Source organism: Sus scrofa, chromosome 6 (genome assembly GCF_054392235.1).
Source record: "Sus scrofa isolate SSC_HxYL_T2T_F1_AM1 chromosome 6, Sscrofa_HxYL_maternal_Yorkshire_Landrace_v2.0, whole genome shotgun sequence".
Lineage (NCBI taxonomy): Eukaryota > Metazoa > Chordata > Mammalia > Artiodactyla > Suidae > Sus > Sus scrofa.
In genome coordinates, this window is record NC_139388.1 from 32,706,018 (window position 1) to 32,726,165 (window position 20,148).

The 20,148-nt window shown below is 53.6% G+C and overlaps 2 protein-coding genes across 2 annotated transcripts; one reads left to right on the forward strand and one right to left on the reverse strand.

The window, feature by feature from the left end:
- Positions 1-4,678: 4,678 nt before the first annotated feature.
- Positions 4,679-13,153, reverse strand: LOC110261350 (uncharacterized). Its single transcript, XM_084965661.1, has 5 exons — positions 13,108-13,153; positions 11,909-12,178; positions 11,220-11,447; positions 8,262-8,346; positions 4,679-5,243 (listed from the first exon to the last, which is right to left on the reverse strand). Exons 1-5 carry the CDS (start codon positions 13,151-13,153, stop codon positions 5,174-5,176), a joined length of 699 nt encoding a protein of 232 aa, XP_084821787.1. The 3' UTR covers positions 4,679-5,173.
- Positions 13,154-14,757: 1,604 nt separating this feature from the next.
- IRX3 (iroquois homeobox 3) lies at positions 14,758-18,225 on the forward strand. Its single transcript, XM_003126981.5, has 4 exons — positions 14,758-15,769; positions 15,937-17,056; positions 17,241-17,307; positions 17,813-18,225. Exons 1-4 carry the CDS (start codon positions 15,503-15,505, stop codon positions 17,865-17,867), a joined length of 1,509 nt encoding a protein of 502 aa, XP_003127029.3. The 5' UTR covers positions 14,758-15,502; the 3' UTR covers positions 17,868-18,225.
- Positions 18,226-20,148: the final 1,923 nt, after the last annotated feature.

The following is a 20,148-nucleotide window of genomic DNA, read 5'->3' on the forward strand; positions in this document are numbered from 1 at the left end:
TGTAAACATGTAATTATATCATGAATAATACAAATACAAATTATATCACATTATATAGTATATAGTATATCATATAATTAGTTATATACTATATATATACTATAAGTATATTATACATACTATAAATATATTAGGTATACTATAAGTATATTATATATTATACTTATATATACTATAAATATGCATAGTATAAATATATAGACTATAAGCCTATTATAGTATATACACTATAAATATATTAGTGACTTTCTCCTCAGTAAAATGCCATGAGGTGGGGAGTATTACGGTCACAGATGAGGAGATGAGGCATGGAGAACTGAGTCACTTGCCCAAAGTCAGAAATGGAGTCTGATTGCAGCACAGGAAGTCTGGCTACAGACCCTCCCATGTCTTATTCTTTGCATCCTCTCCCTTGTCCACCCCAGAAAGGGGCAAACATTCAATGCACACCCCTAATTCCATCATGTGGACCACATTGCCGAGTGTCCCCCTGGGCCAGGCCCTAAGTCTGGCCGTGGAGAGCAGTGGTGATGGGCCTTCCTCCACACTCCAAGACTAAGGTGGAGCAGTGGCTGGCAGTCAGGGGTCCCTCTTGGGGTGACGTATAAATGCTCAATCACTGGCGTGACATAGAAACTGACCAATCAGAGAAGACCCCAGAGGCTTGGGTGGGGGTGTGTGAGGCCTGCTATGCCTGTCTTATGCTGTTTGGTTGCTGGATCCTGGGGCCTGGGAGAAGGGGGTCAGCTGGGGCAGCAGAAGAGCCCTGGGAGGCTAAGGGTAAGGTGATAGGAGCCTTTTTGTATTTTAATAGCCAACAAACCGTGCAGACACAAAACAGCTAAACATCTGCCTGCTTCCAGCTCATGGCCTCATGATTACAGATTTCTCCATTGTGTTCCAAAAAGTGTCCTTCTAATTCCAATCTCTAAAAGGCAATTTAAATCCGTAGATGCTTAGCACACCTACGGTGTACCATCAGCTTAGGAGGTGCCCGAGGGGAAAGTAGATAAAGGAATAAATAAATTCTGGACTGTGATTGAGATTGGGCCTACCACACAGTAGCTGCTCCGTTAACACCTGTTAGATTGAGCTACATTGAAACCAGAGGCCCCACTCCTCAACATACAAGTCCAGCTAGGACCATTGTTCTGGACCTGAAAGTCACTGTATTAGTTACCTATTGCTGTGGAATAATTATTCCAAAACATAGCAGCTTAAAACAAGGATCAGGAGTTCCCATTGTGGCTCAGTGGGTTTAGAACCCTACTAGTATCCGTGAGGATATGTGGGTTCGATCCCTGGCCTCACTCAATGGGCTAAGGATCTGGCATTGCCGCAAGCTTTGGCATGGGTTGCAATACGGCTTGGATCTGGTGGTGTTCTGACTGTGGCATAGGCCAGTGGACCCCTGGCCCGCAGGGGAGTTTCCATATGTTACAGGTGCAGCCCTAAAAAGAAAAAAAAAAAAAAAATACAAGGATCGGCAAACTTTTCCTTAAAAGGCCTGATAGTAAATGTTTCAGACTTGTGAGCCATACGGTATCCACTGCAACTACTCAACTCTCGGAGTCTGAAAGCAGCCATAGACAACAGGCATTCCTGTGGTCCAATAAGACTTTATTTACAAAAACAGACAGCCTGCCCACCTGCAGTTTGTCAACTTCTAGCTTTAAAGAGCAAACATTCAGAGTTCCTTTTGTGTCTCAGCGGGTTAAGAATCCGACATAGTGTCCATTACGATGTGGGTTCGATCCCTGGCCCTGCTCAGTGGGTTAAGGACCTGGCATGGTCACAAGCTGCGGCATCAGTCGCGCATGTGGCTCAGATCCAGTGTTGCTAGCCCAGGAACTTCCATATGCCACAGATGGGACGGTAAAAAGAAAACTAAAAACAAACATTCTGTGAGTCAGACTCCAGGGGCAGCTTAGCTGGGCACTTCTGGCTCAGTGTTTCTGATGAGGTTGCTGTCAAGTGGTTGGACGGGATTACAGTCCCCTGAAGACAGTCCTCTCCAGTCAGCAAGGACTGGAGAACCCTCTTCCACCTCACCCACATGGTGGCCAGCAGGCCTCGGTTCTTTGCCAGGTGGCCTCTCCATCAGCTGTCTGAGCATCCTCACGACATGGCAGTTTGTAATTTCAGAGAGAAAAAGTGGCCAGGACAGAAGCCATCATTGTTTTACGACCTTGTCTCAGAGGCAGCATTCCATTACTTCTGGGGTCTTCTCTTCAGTAGAAGCAAATCGGTAAGTCTAGCCCACTCTCAGAGGGAGGACCCACCTGGCCATGAATCTCAGGAGCTAGGGATCGCTGGGGGCTGTCTTGGAGGCTGGCTGCCACTGCCCATCACCTTGCCCTTCATTCAGCAGCCATCCTTTTTTTTTTTTTTTTTTTCTTTTTGCCTTGTCTTGGGCCACTCCCAAGGCATAAGGAGGTTCCCAGGCTAGGGGTCTAATCAGAGCTGTAGCCACCGGCCTACGCCACAGCCACAGCAACACAGGTATCCGAGCCACATCTGCAACCTCCACCACAGTTTATGGCAACACCAGATCCTTAACCCACTGAACAAGGCCAGGGATCAAACCCACAACCTCATGGTTCCTAGTCAGATTTGTTAACCACTGCGCCACAACGGGAACTCCTCAGCAGCCATTCTTTATGCACCTACCACCATCACCTTGGCCAAGCACTGGGAATACAGTGAGATGAGACACAGGCTGTCCCTGCCTCCTTGGCACTGTCAGTATAAATTTTTTCCTAAAACTGTATTATTTGATAATACAAGAGAGAAAGAAAAACAAATAGGAAAAAAAGTTTAGGAAAGATCCCATTATGATTAAAAAAAAAAAAAATCTAGGAGTTCCCATTGTGGCTCAGTGGTTAACGAACCCGAGTAGCATCCATGAGGATGTGGGTACGATCCCTGGCCTTGCTCAGTGGGTTAAGGATCTGCTGTTGCTGTGAGCAGTGGTGTAGGTTGCAGATGTGGCTCCGATCCCACGTTGTTGTGGCTCTGGCATAGGCCAGCGGCTACAGCTCCAATTCGACCCCTAGCCTGGGAACCTCCATGTGCCACCAGTGCGGCCCTAAAAGACAAAACAAAACAAAAAATAAAAACAAAACAAAACAAAACAAAAATTCTATGAACACATAAATGTCCACCTAGCTCAACCAAGAATCCCTAGAATAGAGACTGAGTTCCTGCTGTGGTGCAACAGAGTGAGTGGTGCCTCTGCAGTGCCCAGACACAGGTTTGATCCTGCGCTCAGCACAGTGGGTTAAAGGATCCAGCATTGCTGCAGCTGCAGTGTAGGTCGCAGCTGCAGCTTAGATCTGGGGGGAAAAAAAAGAGAGGTTAAAACCCAGATGCCTACTGGAGCCAGCCAGGCAGCATGAAAAACTGAGCTGCTCCATGCAACAGAGAACGTGGGTCCCGTCTCAAGGGAGCTACTAATTCCATTCAAGTCCACCCTACTGTAGACCTGCTGGACTTTGGGTCTAATGCTGCCAGAACCGATTTTTTTGTGTGTGTGTGTCTTCTGAGGGCCGCACCCTCAGAGGGCAGCACACGGAGGCCCCCAGGCTAGGGGTCCAACCAGAGCCACAGCTGCCGGCCTACACCAGAGCCACGCAACACTGGATCCGAACCGCATCCGTGACCCACACCACAGCCCACGGCAACGCCGGATCCCCAACCCACTGACCGAGGCCAGGGACCAAACCCTCAACCCCATGGTTCCCAGTTGGATTTGTCAGCCACTGAGCCACACAGGAACTCCTGCCAGAACTGATTTTTCAAAAAATGCTCAAAATTAGGATTTTATATTAAATCTAACTTTTAAATATGGGCAATAGTGAGAGATGGTATTTCCAATCACCTATTCCCTGTCTGTCTCAGCTTAGTTTTCCCCAATCTCGGGTCCTGAGGCAAAGGCTTACATGCAGGTGGCTTATACGAGAAATGATCCCAGAAGTGAAAGAGTGAGGAGAAAAGCCGCAAAGAGATGTACTCTCGGGCTGCTCCAAGGGCTGGATGCTGCTGGGACTTTCTGGGGGCGCTGACAGCAGGCGTCTTGGAACTGCCCGCTCTGGGAATGAAAGAGGAAACATATATCCACCCACTCCCTCCCATTTGGTTAAAGGTGGCCCCACAGGTGTCAGTTTTCCCGCACTTCTCAGTGGCATGTGTGTGGGTGCCGACAGCTTCCCGCTGACATCCCAGGCCCATCCATCAGAAAAGCAAGAGGTCCATAGTGGGGGCTGTCAGGCTTGTCAAAGCAGAGGCTGGAACAGGATAGAGCTGAAAGGATTGGAAGTGATGCACAAGAGGTATCCTCGGTGTGGCCCTCCTGCAGGAGGCAGATGCATCTTCATTCTGTTGAACCCAAGCTTGGTCACATGATTCCTTTGGCCAATTAATAGGAGCAGAAGTAACACAAGACACTTCCGAGCAGAAGCTTTAGGAACTAGCATGCAATTCCCCCTCCTGATCTCTGTCATGACATGCAGCAACACATGCAGCTTGGTCCCTTGGGTCCTGAAGTGAAGATGACATAGATTAGAGCCAGAGCCAATAACACATAGAGTGCGTGACTCTCGGTCATTAGGGTTTGAGGATTGTTTGTTACTGTAACAAAGTCTAGTCTAAGCTGATGCATGCAACAACCAAGCATAAAAAGAATTTTATTTATTTTTATTATTTTTTATGCTCTTTTTAAGGCCACTCCCTTGGCACATGGAAGTTCCCAGGCTAAGGGTTGAATCGGAGCTACAGCTAGTGGCCTACATCACAGCAACTCAGAATCCAAGCCGCGTCTGCGACCTACACCACAGCTACGGCAACACTGGATCCTTAGTCCATTGAGCAAGGCCAGGGATTGAACCTACATCCTCATGGATACTAGTCACGTTCTTAACCTACTGAGCCACAATAAGAACTACCTAAAAAGAATTTTAAAACAACACAAAAAACAGCAAAAAAAAAAAAAAAAAAATCCAAAAAATAACAACCAAAAAAACTATGCAAGATGATCAAAATATGCAGGTGTTAGACCAGGATACCATTTTGTCTTAGAAAAACAAAACTCTAGCTTGATAAATGGACTGACGTGGTCTTTGGAGTTCACTTTGCAAGCTGTGGGTTTGGGGAGGGTGGTCTCTGCTCTGTACCATCACATCTTGACCTTGGTGCCAGCCATCAGCAGACCAGGAAGCTTATGAAACGAGGCCTCCTTCCAACTCCTGCATGTTAACAAGCATGGGGAGAGAGTGAGATGGATGTACCAAGCAGAAAGGATGGGTAAAATGTGTCCCTCAGGGGGGCGGAAAATGGAAGGGAGGCATCAGACTGAAGGGCTGAGTCTCATGACCTCTCTTTCCACCGAGAACAGAGACTCATAGCTTTACTCTTTGTAAATTCAATAGGGCTTGGTCAGCTCCCCAGGTTTAGCAACATCACCAAATAAATATCGACCCACAGGCTGAGTACAGAACTACTGACCACATGAAGCTCCTTCCCTGCAACAGGGCCTTTGCACATGCTGTTCCCCCTGTTTAGAACAACACCACACAACAGAAACATAATCCAGGCCACAAATGTAATTTTAAAATTTTCTGCCTGCCTCTAGAACGTAAAGAGGAGCGGGTGAAATTAATTCTAATGATAGTCTTTATTTAACTCAATCTATCCAAAATATCATTCCAACATGCAATCAATATTTTTAAACATGAAGGAGATACTTTACATTCTTTTCTTTTCAGACTAAGTCTTTGGAATCTGGTGGGTGTTTCACTCTCTCAGCTTATCTCAATTTGGGATTTCAAGTGTGCTGCATTTCAAGTGTGCTATAGCCACATGCGGTTGGTGGCTACTGTATTGGACAGAGCAACTTTAATTTTTTTTACATTATATTTTTGATTGAGTTTGCTTCTTCTTAGGGCCGCACTAGCGGCATATGGAGGTTCCCAGGCTAGGGGTCCAATCGGAGCTACAGATGCTGGCCTATGCCACAGCCACAGCAATGCAGGGTCCAAGCCGTGTCTACAACCTACACCACAGTTCACGGCAACACCAGATCCTTAACCCACTGAGTGAGGCCAGGGATCGAACCCACCACCTCATGGTTCCTAGTTGGGTTCATTTCCACTGTACCACGTTGGAAATCCCAGTGCAGCTTTAAAACACACCTCCCCCGGAATCTGACACCTGGCTCCATCTCAGCTAAAACATCACCTCCTCCTCACAAATTTGTGACTGTGCCTGTAAAGTAACAGTTCTTTTATTCCCCATCACATCGCTCTCTATATTCATTTCCTAAGGTTGCTGTAACAAATTATCACAAACTAGATGGTTTAAAATAACAGGAATGTATTCTCCCATAGTCCCTTTTTTTTTTTTTTTTTTTTTTTTTTTTTTTTTGGTCTTTTCTAGGGCTGCTCCCACCGCATATGGAGGTTCCCAGGCTAGGGGTCTAATCAATTGGCACTATAGCCGCCAGCCTACACCAGAATCACAGCAACGAAGGATCAGAGCCTCGTCTGCAACCTACACCACAGCTCACAGAGATGCCAGATCCTTAACCCACTGAGAAAGGGCAGGGATCGAACCAGCAACCTCATGGTTCCTAGTCGGATTTGTTAACCACTGAGCCATGACGGGAACTCTCTCTCCCATACTTCTGAAGACTACATGTCTATAATCAAGGTGTTGAAAGGGCTATGCTTTCTCTGAAGGCCCCAGGGGAGAATTCTTTTGTGCCTCTTTCTAGCTACTGGTGACTGCCAGCAATCTTTGGCCTTCCTTGGCTTATAAAGGCATCATTCCAACCTCTGCTCCTGTCTTCACATCACCTTCTTCCCCTCTGCCTCTATCTCTATGTCTTTTCTCCTCTTCTCATAAGGACAGTGGTCTTATTGGATGACGAGCCCACCCCTACCCCAGGAGGAGAGGCAACTCCAAGATTCATCTTAATTAATTACATCCGCCATGGCCTTATTTTCCAATAAGGTCATATTCTGAGGTTTCGGGGAAAGATACGAGGGTGGGAAAGACACCCACCCTCCCCTTCGGCCCACCCTGTATTGTTTGTGCTGTTTTGTAGAACTTAACACATTTGAATTTATCCTGCTGGTTCTCCTCTTTGGCATCTGATTGCTCCACTAAAATTCAAGCTCCACGAGAACAGGGCCCTAGGCTGGCCAGCTTATCCCTCCCAGCACTTTGCACAGCTCCTAGCACATGGAAGGCACATGATGAAGAGCTGTTGCAAGGAGAAAAGGAGAGAGAGAGAAAAGCAGGATGGAAGCCGACTTTGTGGTTTGACATTTTTAAGATGGTGCATGGGAATCAAGAAAGGGCTGACATAAGGAGGGGGGAGCAAGGGGGTCCCCAGGGGGCTTCCTACCAGTGGCTATTCAGGGACCAGCCTTTCTAGTCTTCCCAGAAGCTTTAGAATTGGCCCGGCTGGGGCTCCTGGACTCTCTCCTCCGGACTCCTGAAAACCTGCCCTCAACCTGGTTAGCTGGCAAGGCCAGCACCAGGAAGAGGGGTAGAGAGAAAAGGGAAAGAAGAGGCATTTACAGCACCTGCCCAGGTCACATTCTGTGCCATTTTCTTCTCATTGGAGGATTGGCATCTCCTGCAAGGGTGTTCCATCCTCACGCCTGAGGATGCAAAAGCAGCGCTGCCACTCAGCTGACTGTGGGTAATGGAAAGAAGTGGCCAGGTCAGGATCGGAGCAAATGGGAGTATACAGATAAGTGGGTCGCTGCTCATCTCGAGGTGATTGTGCTCATAAAGGAGTTTCCTATCTCTCAGTCCTCTGGTTTTTCAAACAAACTCTGAGATCTAGATTTTTAAAGAAAATCATCTAATTAGCAAGTGTTGGCAGGCAGTTCAATTTGAAAAAATTCTATGGGGGAGTCCCCACTGTGACACAGCGGAAACGAATCTGATTAGGAACCATGAGGTGGCGGGTTCGATCCCTGGCCTCGCTCAGTGGGTTAAGGATCCAGCGTTGCCATGAACTGGGGTGTAGGTCGCAGATGAGGCTCAGATCTGGCGTTGCTGTGGCTCTGGCGTAGGCTGGTAACAACAACTCTGATTAGACCCCTAGCCTGGGAACTTCCATATGCCAAGGGTGCAGGCCTAGAAAGACCAAAAAAAAAAAAAAGAAAAGAAAAGAAAAAGAAAAAATTCCCCCCACAATGCCTATGACCAGAAGTAACTGCTGATTTGCAACCCCTGGTGCAAGGCAATACCTGTTGGCCTTGAAGAATCTGAAATTTCCTAACAGCGTGGATGGCAACAAAGCAGAACGCTGGTCTGTGAACTCATGCAGGTAAACTGAAAGAAAAAAGGCAAGGAACATGTCCAACATCCACAGTTCAGTCCAGCAAACCAGAAACCTTCTCCCCCAGCTCCAGCCTGGTCTCTTGCAGGGGTAATGGGCCTTTGGCTGGCTGTATTTTCACCCAAGTCCTCTCCAAATATTTGCATGACATGTGAAGATTAAGGGAAAGGAAAAGCCCAGCAGTCTCATTGCCCTTTTCCTCCAGTCAAACCAGGGACCAGTCTTCAAGTATCCCCCTCCCAAACACCCAATGTCACCTCCACAAATCCCCCCAAAGACCCTGTTCTTCCTCCCAGAGGGAGGAATATCAGATGGAGTTCCAGACTTTGCCAAGATCTCTAAGCTGCAGTTTCCCCTTCACTAAGATAAGGGCTAGGTCATACTCCAATTTCATGCAAATTAGAGAAATCTGCTTTTTCTCCACTGCTGCCCTGAGCCGAGGAACACAGTTTGATGAGCACAGAATAACTGAACATCAGGCTTTTGTAATTCCTCATCTAGGTTCGCTTGCTCAGTGAGTGGGTACTCTTGTTCAGTGAGCAGCCTGCACAACCATACATGGCCACCTTAAGCTAGTCTCTCCCTTATTGTGAGAATTAAATGATACTGTCCGTACATGCCACATTACCACAATTTTTTTGGTAAACAGTAAGAACTCAACATGTTATTTTTTATTTTGACGCAGCTGTTAAGGTCCTCGAATAATTTTAGATGGTGTGGAAAGAGAATGAATTAACATTATTGAATAGTGAGAAACATTCCTTTTTCAATTCTCTCATTTCTTCTAGAAAGATACAGTATTTGACACTCCCAACACTTGCTAATACACACGCACGCGCGTGCACACACAATCAGACCTCTAGAAGTCGTTTCCAAGCAAGCTACATGGATAAAGCATTTCTTGATTGGTATTAGCTGTGTTTATCTTTTAAAATATCCTTTTATGGTGAGAAATAGCACTTTAATTTACAGAGGTAGTATCAAGTTTTCTGTCCAAAAACATGGATCTAATTATTTTAAATAAGTCAATCTAAGGAGAAACTTTAAGCAAATAATAGTAGAGGGGGTACCAGAGGTTTTGAAGTTCTGGAGACTCTACACAATTCCAGGCAAGTCCAGGTCTTGACATTTTTACTTTTAAACCAAGAGCTCTCAACTTTCCCAGTATGAAGTTGGAAGAGAAAGCGGGGGTGGGGGGGGGGGAATGGGGATTTGTGCAAATATTTAATGGCCAGAGGTTCCCTACTCACTGTGTCTAGAAGGAGGGTTCCAGGCCCTTGCCCTTCTGGTTTCCCAGCAAGGAGTACGTCCATTCGCTCCCAACCCAACTCAAGAGTTTGCTCCTGCAGAGCTCCTGACTTTCAGAAACCCTCACCTCTCACCTCTCCTGAGGTGTGCCTGGCTCCTGGGTCCTAAGCTTTGCAGATCTTCCCAGGAGGGCCTAGAAGGACTGGGTCCTCTAAGTTCCGCTAAGCCCAGGCAGAAGCGGACTCGGGACACAGCCCAGGGGCCTGCCGGCAACTTTCCCCCACCAAGCACAGCCACTGCTCGCTCCAAGATTAACGAGGAGTGAGCGGGGCACCCTACACAATGCGGCTGTTTGATCCCGCGACTCTCGGAATCGCAAACAATTTATTGCCATTAGACGACGTTGTCAGGCGCTAATTTCCTGGTGGCGCTCTATCACAGGCCTCGATACACCAGGGCAGGGGGCTCCGAGGCCCGTGGGCTGGGGGCGCCGAAGGAACTGTCGCGAGCCAGGCGGGGGTTCCCCTAACGAGGCTTTAATGAGAGGAGAGCAGCCGGCCTTTGTGAAGAAGCCCAAGGAGGCGGCGGCCGGACCGGCGCTCTGCGAAGTCACTTCCTTCCCCAAGCCCCGAGCGCCATGAACCCCGCTGAGAGCCAGCTGCGGCCACCAAGCCGGCTGCCCACTGCGGGCACTCTTGAGCCCGGGCCACCCTCGCCGGTTCCGAACTGCAACTTCGGCAGGAAACGCAGCATCTCCATGCAACAATGCAAACGTGCTCATTACCATCTTGTCAATATGCATGAAGAAAATGCGCTAGGCTGGCCGAGCCCCATCGCCCGGCTCTGGCCTCAGCATCCAATAAAGGGACATATTCATCTCCCAAGATGGATGAGGAGGGGGCGCCTCCGGGAAGGCAGATCCACGAGGGGGAGGGGACAGAACCTGGAGAGGAAGAGCAAGCAGAGGAAATAGGCGCGCAGAGGAGAACCTGAGAGACTGACCAAGAAATCGTCGTGGATAATAAATTAGGATGCAAGAGAGGGAGGAAAGAAAGAATGAGAAACGAGGGCGAGGAAGAGCAACACGGAGAGTCAGGGAGAGGGGGAAAAAAAAAAGAGACATAAAATAAGGAAAGAGGGAGGGAGCAAAACTGAGAAAAGTGAGCTGTAAAGTGGTCCAGAGGAAAAAAGAAAACAGCAAAAGAGGGAACGGAAGGAAGAGAAGAAAAATCAGGGACCCAGAAATCAAATACAGTAGAAAATGGGAACACAGACGGATAGAGAAAAGCAAAAGACAGGGAGGGAGTGAAACAGCTCGGGTCAGGTGGAAAAGGATGATCCCGGAGAGGTAAAGAAAAATACCATCCCTCGCGCCGAGGGCCAGGTTTCCCGATCCAGGCCCTTCTGAGCGCTCCGCTCAATGGCTACTTGGAGACCCAGGGACGCGGGCCAGTTGCGGGAGGCGCAGGGGAGGAGTGGGAGCCAGGGGTCTGCCGGCCTGCCTTGCGCCCCTCCTCGGGCGGCCCGGCCCGCTGCGGGTGCTCGGGCCTGGCTGGGGGCCCACCCCGCCCGTCGCGGCCAGCCTCTGGCCTGGCCATTCCAGTGGCCTCTCCCTCACCGAGAGTAAAGTTGGCAAAGTTTCTCCCAAAGTTTTCCCGTCGCTTCTCTGCACGCAGGGAGGGGCTCCGAGGCCCCGGCAGCTGGTGGGGAGCGGCAGCCTGTTCCGGGGGCGGCTCTGGAGGCCACCGGCCCGCGCTTCCTGGGTACTGAGGTCTGCATTCCTCGCCAAATACATATCCCTCCCGGTGCGGACACCAGGCCACGCACTCGGGCGTCCACGCGGCTGCTAATAGCGGAGAGAGAGAGAGAACGCAGAAGAGAGAGAGGGAGAGAGAGAGAGAGAAAGAAAAAAATATTCTCAGCTCAATTTAAGTCTCATGGAAAGGGCTTACAACTGTAATTAAATCATTAAATTCTTGTCTACGCTTCACAGAGCGGAGAGAAATTAACTTCCCACCAACCTCATTTTCTATTTGAACATGAAATAATGATTTTCTGCCCGTCTAATTACAAAGCCAACATCTGATCAAGCCAGCATCCAGAGGGGATTATCGCATGCACGAGTATTAGACCTCATTACCAGCTTGAGTGCAAAATTATTACATCTTGTAATTGGATGGTGAGATTTATATACAGATCGGCCCGGTTTCTGTAAGATTGTAATTACAAGCTTCGTTGGTTAGCTACTTATCAGAACTTTGCAGGAAAACAAAACAAATGACTGAGGAAAACGAGCATTTCATTAACCTGTAACCCGAGCGCGGGGGGAGGGAGCGGTGGGAGCGTGCGCCGCGGCGTCTGCAGGAAGCGGAGGGATCGCGGGTCTGCACTGGAGCCGGGGGACTCGGGCCTGGAAGGGAAGGACAGAAGATGGGCCTCGGCGGGGAGACAGGGCTACAGAGGCGCCCCCAAAGACGGGCACGCGCGGGCACCGTGGGGCTGGGCCAGGAGGGTATAGGAAGGGGGCCTGCTGGCTCTTGCCTCCTGTACAGAGCGCGGCGCAGCCCCGGAGCCTGGCTGGTCACCAGCCCAGGACATACGTCAGGCCGAGGCTCCAGGTGCGAGACCGGGGAGCGCTGCTGTGTGAGCTAAGCGAGTGGTCTGAACACCCTCGCGCATTCCCCACGCTCTGGGCCGCGTTCAGAGAGTCTGCATCAAGGCTTCGAAGTGCTTTGTGCTCTGAGAATATTGGAAGAGAGCGAGATGGTGGAGAAAGGTTTGCACGAGGCGCGTTTTTTGCGCACAAGCCTTTCCCAAATCAACTTCCCATGCACCTGCCTTTCCTCCCTGTCTAAGTGTGTCACTTTGACCCCATCTTTTGAATTACAAATCCCTGTAAAAGCCTTGGCTGTCCTCGGATCCGAGATCTCAGACGGGAGCCGGGCTTCATTGGCCGGATGGAGGTAGGGAGAGCGAGCGCCACGTCGGGGCTTGGCTGCCTAGGATTCTGAGTCCCGACTTGGGCCGCGGATTGCCCAGGCCAGGGCAGGGCTGATATCAGCTGGAGACTAGGACAGCGGAGAGGCCGCTTCTGCTCACGATATAGGATGCCTGGAGGTATCTAATTAATCGAGGTTCTTGGGTCAACATCTGGGTTGGAAGCTCACTTTCTGGGTCACGGGCCCCAGGCCTGGAGTGGCTAGTTCACTGAGAACAGCCTCGCCCCTTTCCTGGCCTCTTTCCCGCCTTCCCACAGTCCAGCGAAGCCAGGTCGATAGCTGGTTAATGCAGATGGAAGAAGCCTCTGCAGGGTTCATTGTTCTCTCTTTTACTTCTGGAAAAGCTGAGTTAAATAGTGGCCCAGTGCAGCCTCAGTTTCCCCACCTCGGAGTCTCCCTCTTAGCCCCACCCCGGTCAGGTGCCGCAGTTGGTGCAAACTCTAGTATTTCAGGGCGGTGGAGGCTCTGGGACTGACGTCTAGGAAACGCTCCAGGAAATAACGTTACCTTCAACTTTGTAATCCTGAGATTTTTCTCGAGAAGGTGAGCCCATGATTCTGTATGCTTTTTCACTGCAAACGAAATCAGACACCTGGGGAAATATTTCAAACCCAGAGCTTTCCCCTGATATCTGCCCTTCTGGTGAGACTCCAGCTAAGGCCAACGTCCAGCACCAAGAAGAAGCAGGTGGGGAGGGAATAAGAGAAACAGCTTGACCCAATTCGAGAAGGCCACCGCTTAGTTTCCCCAATCGAACCCCAATCCTAGCTGCCCCCAAATTTGTGTTCTCCCCAATTTTCTCCGACTCTCAAACCTCCTGGAGTCATGGGCTCGAGGGAAGAATGGTGGAGAGAGGCAGGGGTGGGGTGGGGGTCAAAACTGGGTGCCAGTGGGAGTTCATTCCGGAACGCAGCTCCCCAGAGCTGCTGAGACCGGAGATAAGTCAGGAACAAGGCTTTCCAAGCCCTCCACTCTGGTGGAATTCGGCTTCGATTCCTCTATCAATCAGCGCTCAGCGGGCCAGTTTCCGCCTCTTAGCCGGGGCTGGCAACTCCTAGGCAGTCTACGCCCCGGTGTTGTTCCCGGAGCGTTCCCGCTGCAGGCCTGGCCTCTGCGTCGTCGGTCGCCGTGGCGGCCTAAAGCGTTTAGCCCGGAGCCGCGGCAATACCGGGAATTTCAATCCCGCACTCCCCAAGCCGTGAAGGTGGGCGCCCGGATACGGGGATTTCAGGTTTGATGTAGGGAATATCCCACTGTAAAACTACAAGGCTTGCCTCCCATCCCCACCCAAGCGGGTGGGAGGATCCTCGCCGCAAGAAAACAGGTCGGTCTGGAGACCGGGGAGCAGAAGAAGGGGTAGTGTCGAAACGAAGAATCTCTACGGACCGAAAATTCCAATATACAAAGTTCTCCAAGCGCTCTCCAAAAGTTCCTGGGGCCTCAGCCACCCAGCTCCCTGCTCCGCCCCCACCCCACCCCACCCCAGCTTTGGGCGCCCGTAGGCTCCACTGTCCTGACGTCGCTCCCCAGATCCCCGGGGAGTCCACCCTGCGGCGCCCACACCCGCGCCGGGAATCCGCCATTTCTAATGAGAGATTCGCACCCTGACAGCCGTGCGGCGTTAACGTGGTTAATTTCAAGGTTTGGTCCTCTGGAGTAGGGGGCTGCTTCGCCTCCCTGGGCAGTGAGATGGTCCTTGAAGACTGGACTAGAACGCACTCCGCCCGCGCACTCGGCAAGCTCCCACCCTACGCCTCTGAGAGTAGCCCGGAGTCAAGAGGTGCGAGCTGGAAAGGGGGCCCGGGCAGAGTAAAACCCCAGCGCCTGCCCGAGACCTGGTCTGGACCCGACCCAGGCCCCGCGCGCTGGAGCCGACGGAAAGGTACCGAGAGGCGGGAAGCTGGAGGGGCGAGCTGACCCTGTTCTAACCCCGTCCCCGCGCCTCTCGCTCCCCCTCCCGCCTCAGGCCAGAGGGGGCGGGTCCCTTCCCGCCCCGCCCGGCCCCGCCCTGCGCGCAGTATCCGCGGGGGTGGGCGGCCTAGCCTGCAGGCCGCCCAAGCGATTGGAGACTCGCGAAGGAGACGCAAGGAAAAGTCGAATAAGAGGGCGCAACGTCAGACCCGAGATTTGGGGAAGGGCGAGGGAGGGGGGAAGGGCGGAGACGGACACACGGACACAGATACAGACACGCACACCCCGCACGGCAGGCGCCCAAAGTGTCCGCAACTTTAGGCTGCCTTAGCTCAGGGCGCAGAGGCAAGGGACAGGGGTGCGGGGCGTGTAGTGTGAGTACAGAGAAATAGATTTTCAAAAGAAGAAATGGAGTGAAGAGAAGAGAAAGGGGAGAAAAGGGAATAGTAAGAAAAGGAAAGAGAAGGAGAAAGAAGAGTTTTGTAGTGTCCAGGAGCGCGAAAGAGCCCGAAGGAGCGGAAGCGGTCCTGGGGGAAAGAGGAGCGCTGAGAGGGAGGGGAGGGGAGAGGAAGGGCGAGGAGGGGGAGTGAAAACTAGAGGAGGGCGAAGGAAGCTCGGAGCGACACTGCTCAGGGAGAGGAGGGCAGTGAGGAGCGAGGCGCGGGCAGAGGCAGCTCCGGCTGCCGAGAGGAGGGAGCGCGGCGCAGAGAGGAGGGGCTTGCGGGCCCGTAGAAATGTCAATCAGAGCCCGGAGCCCCGGGAATCTCCGCCAATCTGTTCGGACCTGACCTGGCTCCTTGCCGCCGCCGCCGCCGCCGCCGCCGCTGCCGCCGAGCAGATCAATAGGCGAACGCGGAGTGCAGCGCAGCGCGGGAGGCAGCGCGGCCCCAGCCCGGCTCAGCCCCTGATGAGCGCCGGAGCCCGCGGGCGGCGCTGAGCTGGGCGGCCCGGGGGGCCTGGCCCCCTCTCCGTCCGTGCCCCGCGGGCCACCATGTCCTTCCCCCAGCTCGGATACCAGTACATCCGCCCGATCTACCCGCCCGAGCGCCCCGGGGCCGCCGCCGGCGGTGGGAGCGCCGGGGCCCGGGGCGGCCCGGGAGCCGGAACCTCAGAGCTGGCCGCCTCGGGGTCCCTGTCCAACGTGCTCTCGTCCGTGTACGGGGCGCCCTACGCCGCGGCGGCCGCGGCAGCCGCCGCTGCCCAAGGCTACGGCGCCTTCCTGCCCTACGCGGCGGAGCTGCCCATCTTCCCGCAGCTGGTAAGTGCCCGGGGAGCCGCGGCTAGGGGGTTGGAGCTGGGGCGCCGAAGGAGGTGAGCCCGCGAGAGTAGATTAGCGGGGCCTGGGCCGGGAGGGTGGAGGCGGCGACTGCCAGCGCTCATCCGCGCTGCCTTGGCGCGTGTCCCTTCCTTCTCCTGTGCGTACAGGGCACGCAGTATGAGCTGAAGGACAGTCCGGGGGTGCAGCATCCGGCTGCGGCCGCCGGGTTTCCGCACCCGCACCCCGCCTTCTACCCATACGGCCAGTACCAGTTCGGGGACCCGTCCCGTCCCAAGAACGCGACCCGGGAGAGCACTAGCACACTCAAGGCCTGGCTGAACGAGCACCGCAAGAACCCCTACCCCACCAAGGGCGAGAAGATCATGCTGGCCATCATCACCAAGATGACCCTCACCCAGGTGTCCACCTGGTTCGCCAACGCGCGCCGGCGCCTCAAGAAGGAGAACAAGATGACATGGGCGCCCCGCAGCCGCACCGACGAGGAGGGCAACGCTTACGGGAGCGAGCGCGAGGAGGAGGACGAAGAGGAAGATGAAGAAGACAGCAAACGCGAACTGGAGCTGGAGGAGGAGGAGCTCGGGGGGGAGGAGGAGGACACTGGGGGCGAGGGCCTGGTGGACGACGATGAAGACGAGGAGATCGATTTGGAGAACTTAGACGGTACGGCCGCAGGGCCTGAGCTGGCCCTGACTGGGGCAGCGCACAGGGACGGCGACCTCGGCCTGGAATCCATTTCAGACTCCAAGAATAGCGACTCAGATGACAGTTCCGAGGGCTTGGAGGAGCGTCCACTGCCCGTCCTGAGTCTGGCCCCAGTGCCACCGCCGGTGGCCGCGGCTCTGCCATCTCCTCCTTCGCCCTCAGCGGGCCTGGACCCCTGCGCTGCTGCACCAGCGCCCGCCTCGGCCTTGCAGAAACCCAAGATCTGGTCCCTGGCCGAGACGGCCACAAGCCCGGACAATCCGCGCCGCTCGCCTCCAGGCGCGGGGGGTTCTCCCCCCGGGGCAGCCGTCGCGCCCCCAGCCCTGCAGCTCTCTCCCGCCGCCGCCGCAGCCGCAGCTCACAGACTCGTCTCAGCGCCGCTAGGCAAGTTCCCCGCTTGGACCAACAGGCCGTTCCCCGGCCCGCCGCCCGGCCCACGCCCGCACCCGCTCTCCCTACTCGGCTCGGCCCCTCCACACCTGCTGGGACTTCCCGGAGCCGCGGGCCACCCGGCTGCCGCAGCCGCCGCCTTCGCTCGGCCGGCGGAGCCCGAGGGCGGAACAGGTGACTGCTGAGCGCAGGATGCGGAGGGAGGGGGGCGAGTCTGGAGGTCGCGTCAGGGCTGGAGGAGTCGCACAGGTCCCCAGGGGCGCAAGGCGCCGACCACTCCGCGTCTGCCTCCCCGCGGGCCTGGGCGGCGGAATGGAGCGCTCTAAAAGCCCTCCTTTTTCTTCCCCGCTTCCCTTAGATCGCTGTAGTGCCTTGGAAGTGGAGAAAAAGTTACTCAAGACAGCTTTCCAACCCGTGCCCAGGCGGTAAGAGACCCCGTTCTGGGGAGGGGTGTTGGGACCGGCAGGCGGGGCGGGGGCGGGGGGGAGTGCAGAGGAAACTCGGGCTTTTGCCCGGGAGGGGTTGGTGGGGGAGCAGCTAGGACAAGCTTTTAAAAGGGAATGAAACACAACCCACCGTCGGCCCCGCGGGCCCAGAGATGTCTCCACAGTCCCAATCAGGCACCCGGGCTCGGCAACGGGTACCTCGCTTTGGAACCCCGAGCCCGGCCCGTCCAGCAGGCCAGGCCCATGGATCTGGAGCAGGCGGTGGCTGCCGTGCAGCCCACTTTCTTCTCCTCCCGGGACCAAGCGTCCTGACGCCTCCCGCCCATCTTTTAGTGAAACCGGGAGACCAACACCTACAGCTGGACCTCATTTCGCCTTCAGACGCCTCCCTGCCCCGGCCTCAGCCCTGGGTTGGGTCTCTCGGTCCTAGGCAGCTTCGGCGCCCCAACTCGCTTCCTGTGCTACCACTGCCTCTCTCTTGCAGGCCTCAGAACCACCTGGACGCTGCTCTGGTCTTATCGGCTCTCTCCTCATCTTAATTCTTTTTTTTTAAAAAAATTTAAATTGTTGTAATAATTGTAAAAAAAAATCGCTCTGTATAGTTATGACTTGTAAGCATGTCGTGTATGAATACCTAAAAAGAAAACTCAACAGAAAAAGAAAGAAAAGAAAACAAGTCCCCCGCAGCCCTCCCCCAGTGGCTTCTGTACCCCACAGTAGCTGAGTTTGTGAGGTTTGTTCGGTTGATTTGGGGAGGGGGGGTGGAGTTTCCGTGAGAATAGGCGTGTCTGACATTTTTTGTATATACAGAAAAAAGTGTACATATGTGTGAACCAAATTGTACAAGAAAGTATCTATTTTTGGCTAAATAAATGAGCTGTTACCACTTTGACTATATCCTGCCTGTCTGTCGGGGCTGGATCTGTTTGGTGTCTTTTGTCTTTTGTTTTGCTCCCCCCGCCAGCATGTTCGAAGAGTCTCTGGAAGCCGTGGAAAAGAGGGTCAGGCGAGAGTGGACCCCGTGGTCAGAGGAGAGCAGAGGCAGAGGAGAGGCAGCAGTGGCCCAACTACGAGGTGACGAGGTGACGCTGGAGAAAAGGCAGCTGGAGAAGTACCCCAAGGTGCAAGAGAGAAAGGGCAAAGGGGACAGGTGGGAAATGGGTCAAGATTGCCTACAAGGAGCTGGGAAACTGGGCCCAAGCCACCAGTCCACTGGAGCAACCGAGGGGTCTTGGGATCACAGAGCAGAAAGACTCAGAGAAGGAGCTGGATGCCCCCCCCCCCCCCCACACACACACAATTGAGACACAATTAAGACTTTCTCAGTCTTCTGTAAAGGGCTGGGCATGCTCTGCTTAGGCCCCTGTCCAACCACATGGCACCCCCAGACTGCTTCCTATAGATGCAGGGATGGAGGATGGAAGTGATTTGGGAGGATATGGGGGAGCGGGAAACCTACAGGTACACACCCTTGCCTCTTGGTGACTTCGCCTGGACAGTATTGCCACTTGGGACATTTAGGTCCAGGTAGCATCTGTGCGTCCTGACACCCCCAGTGGGTTGAAAACCCAGTGGGTTTTCTGTAGGTGCCCTTAAAGGGTAACTGTCTGAGTTCCTGGCACTGCTGGGGGTTCGGGCTGCTGCACCCACCAGTCTGGCCTGGATTCCGGCTCCTGGCTGGACTAGGGTGGGCGGGCCAGGGGAGGGAGCCAGGAAATTTGGGACTGGAGCTCCCTCTACAGGACAAAAGGGCCGATTGGCGCCTGCCTTTGAGGCCTCTCCAGCCAGGCCTGACTTCTCATGCTCTCCACGCCTTCTTTTTCCTCTTGTGGTTGGCCAGCCTTGCCCACCTTTGCCTTGGAGAAGTTGTAGGGATGTTGGAAGAGTGGCACCTTTGAGTCCAAAGTGGGGGTATCATTTCTGCATCTCCCTCCCCACGGTGAGTTAGTAAATTCATTCATAGGGCAGCCAGATGCCTGGTGCTGCCTGGTGGGGCATGTGACAATCTCTTGGGTCCTTGGGGAGTTTGAGGAGAGCAGGCATGCAGGAAGTCACAAAACAAGGCATGACATTACACACCTTGAAGATTGGGTGGAAGTGGAGGGGGTCTGGCAAGGACTGGTCCATGCAGACACAGCACCCACTCCCCCAAGGTGACTCCCACTGAGGCTGGGGCAGGTGGGACGAAGGATCTGTGGGCTGGCATGTCCTTCCGCAGCCTGTGGGGCCCACTGAGGGCTGGTGAAGCAGAAGCAGACAACCAGCACAGACCCTGCAAAGATGAGCCTTGCTCCTCCAGCCCCTTCCCCAGAGGCCAGAGACGTTTCAGGGTTCGGTTTTGGCCCCTTCCCTGGTAGCAGGTGCAGACTGTGGCTCAGCCCTGGCCTTGGGTACAGAGCCCTGACATGGAGTCTGTTTCAGCTGCCTGGGCCTTGGGCCTTGGAGGCCAAGCCTCTGGAGCCGGGCAGAGGCCTCTGATTAACACGAGTATCTTTACACGGTCGACAGCCTCAGAGCCCCTCAGCTAGTATCTGACGAGCTCCATCAGCTTCATCAGAGCTCAGACCAAATTACCGTCTCTACCTCCTGGGAAGCTCTAGGCAGCCAGTTAGCTTCTCTGCACCCTATTTCCTTCTCTGTAAAATGGGAATCATGACTCTTCCCTGGCAGGGTCATTGTGAGGCTGAGACAAAGACAAAGCCTGGCCAGGGCTAGCATGGGGTAGGAGGGGTAAGTAGCTCTAGCCTTAACATAATTCCAGCGTCTCAGACCCCACTACTCAAACTCTGCACAACATTCTGCCCCGGCCCCTTCCCATCA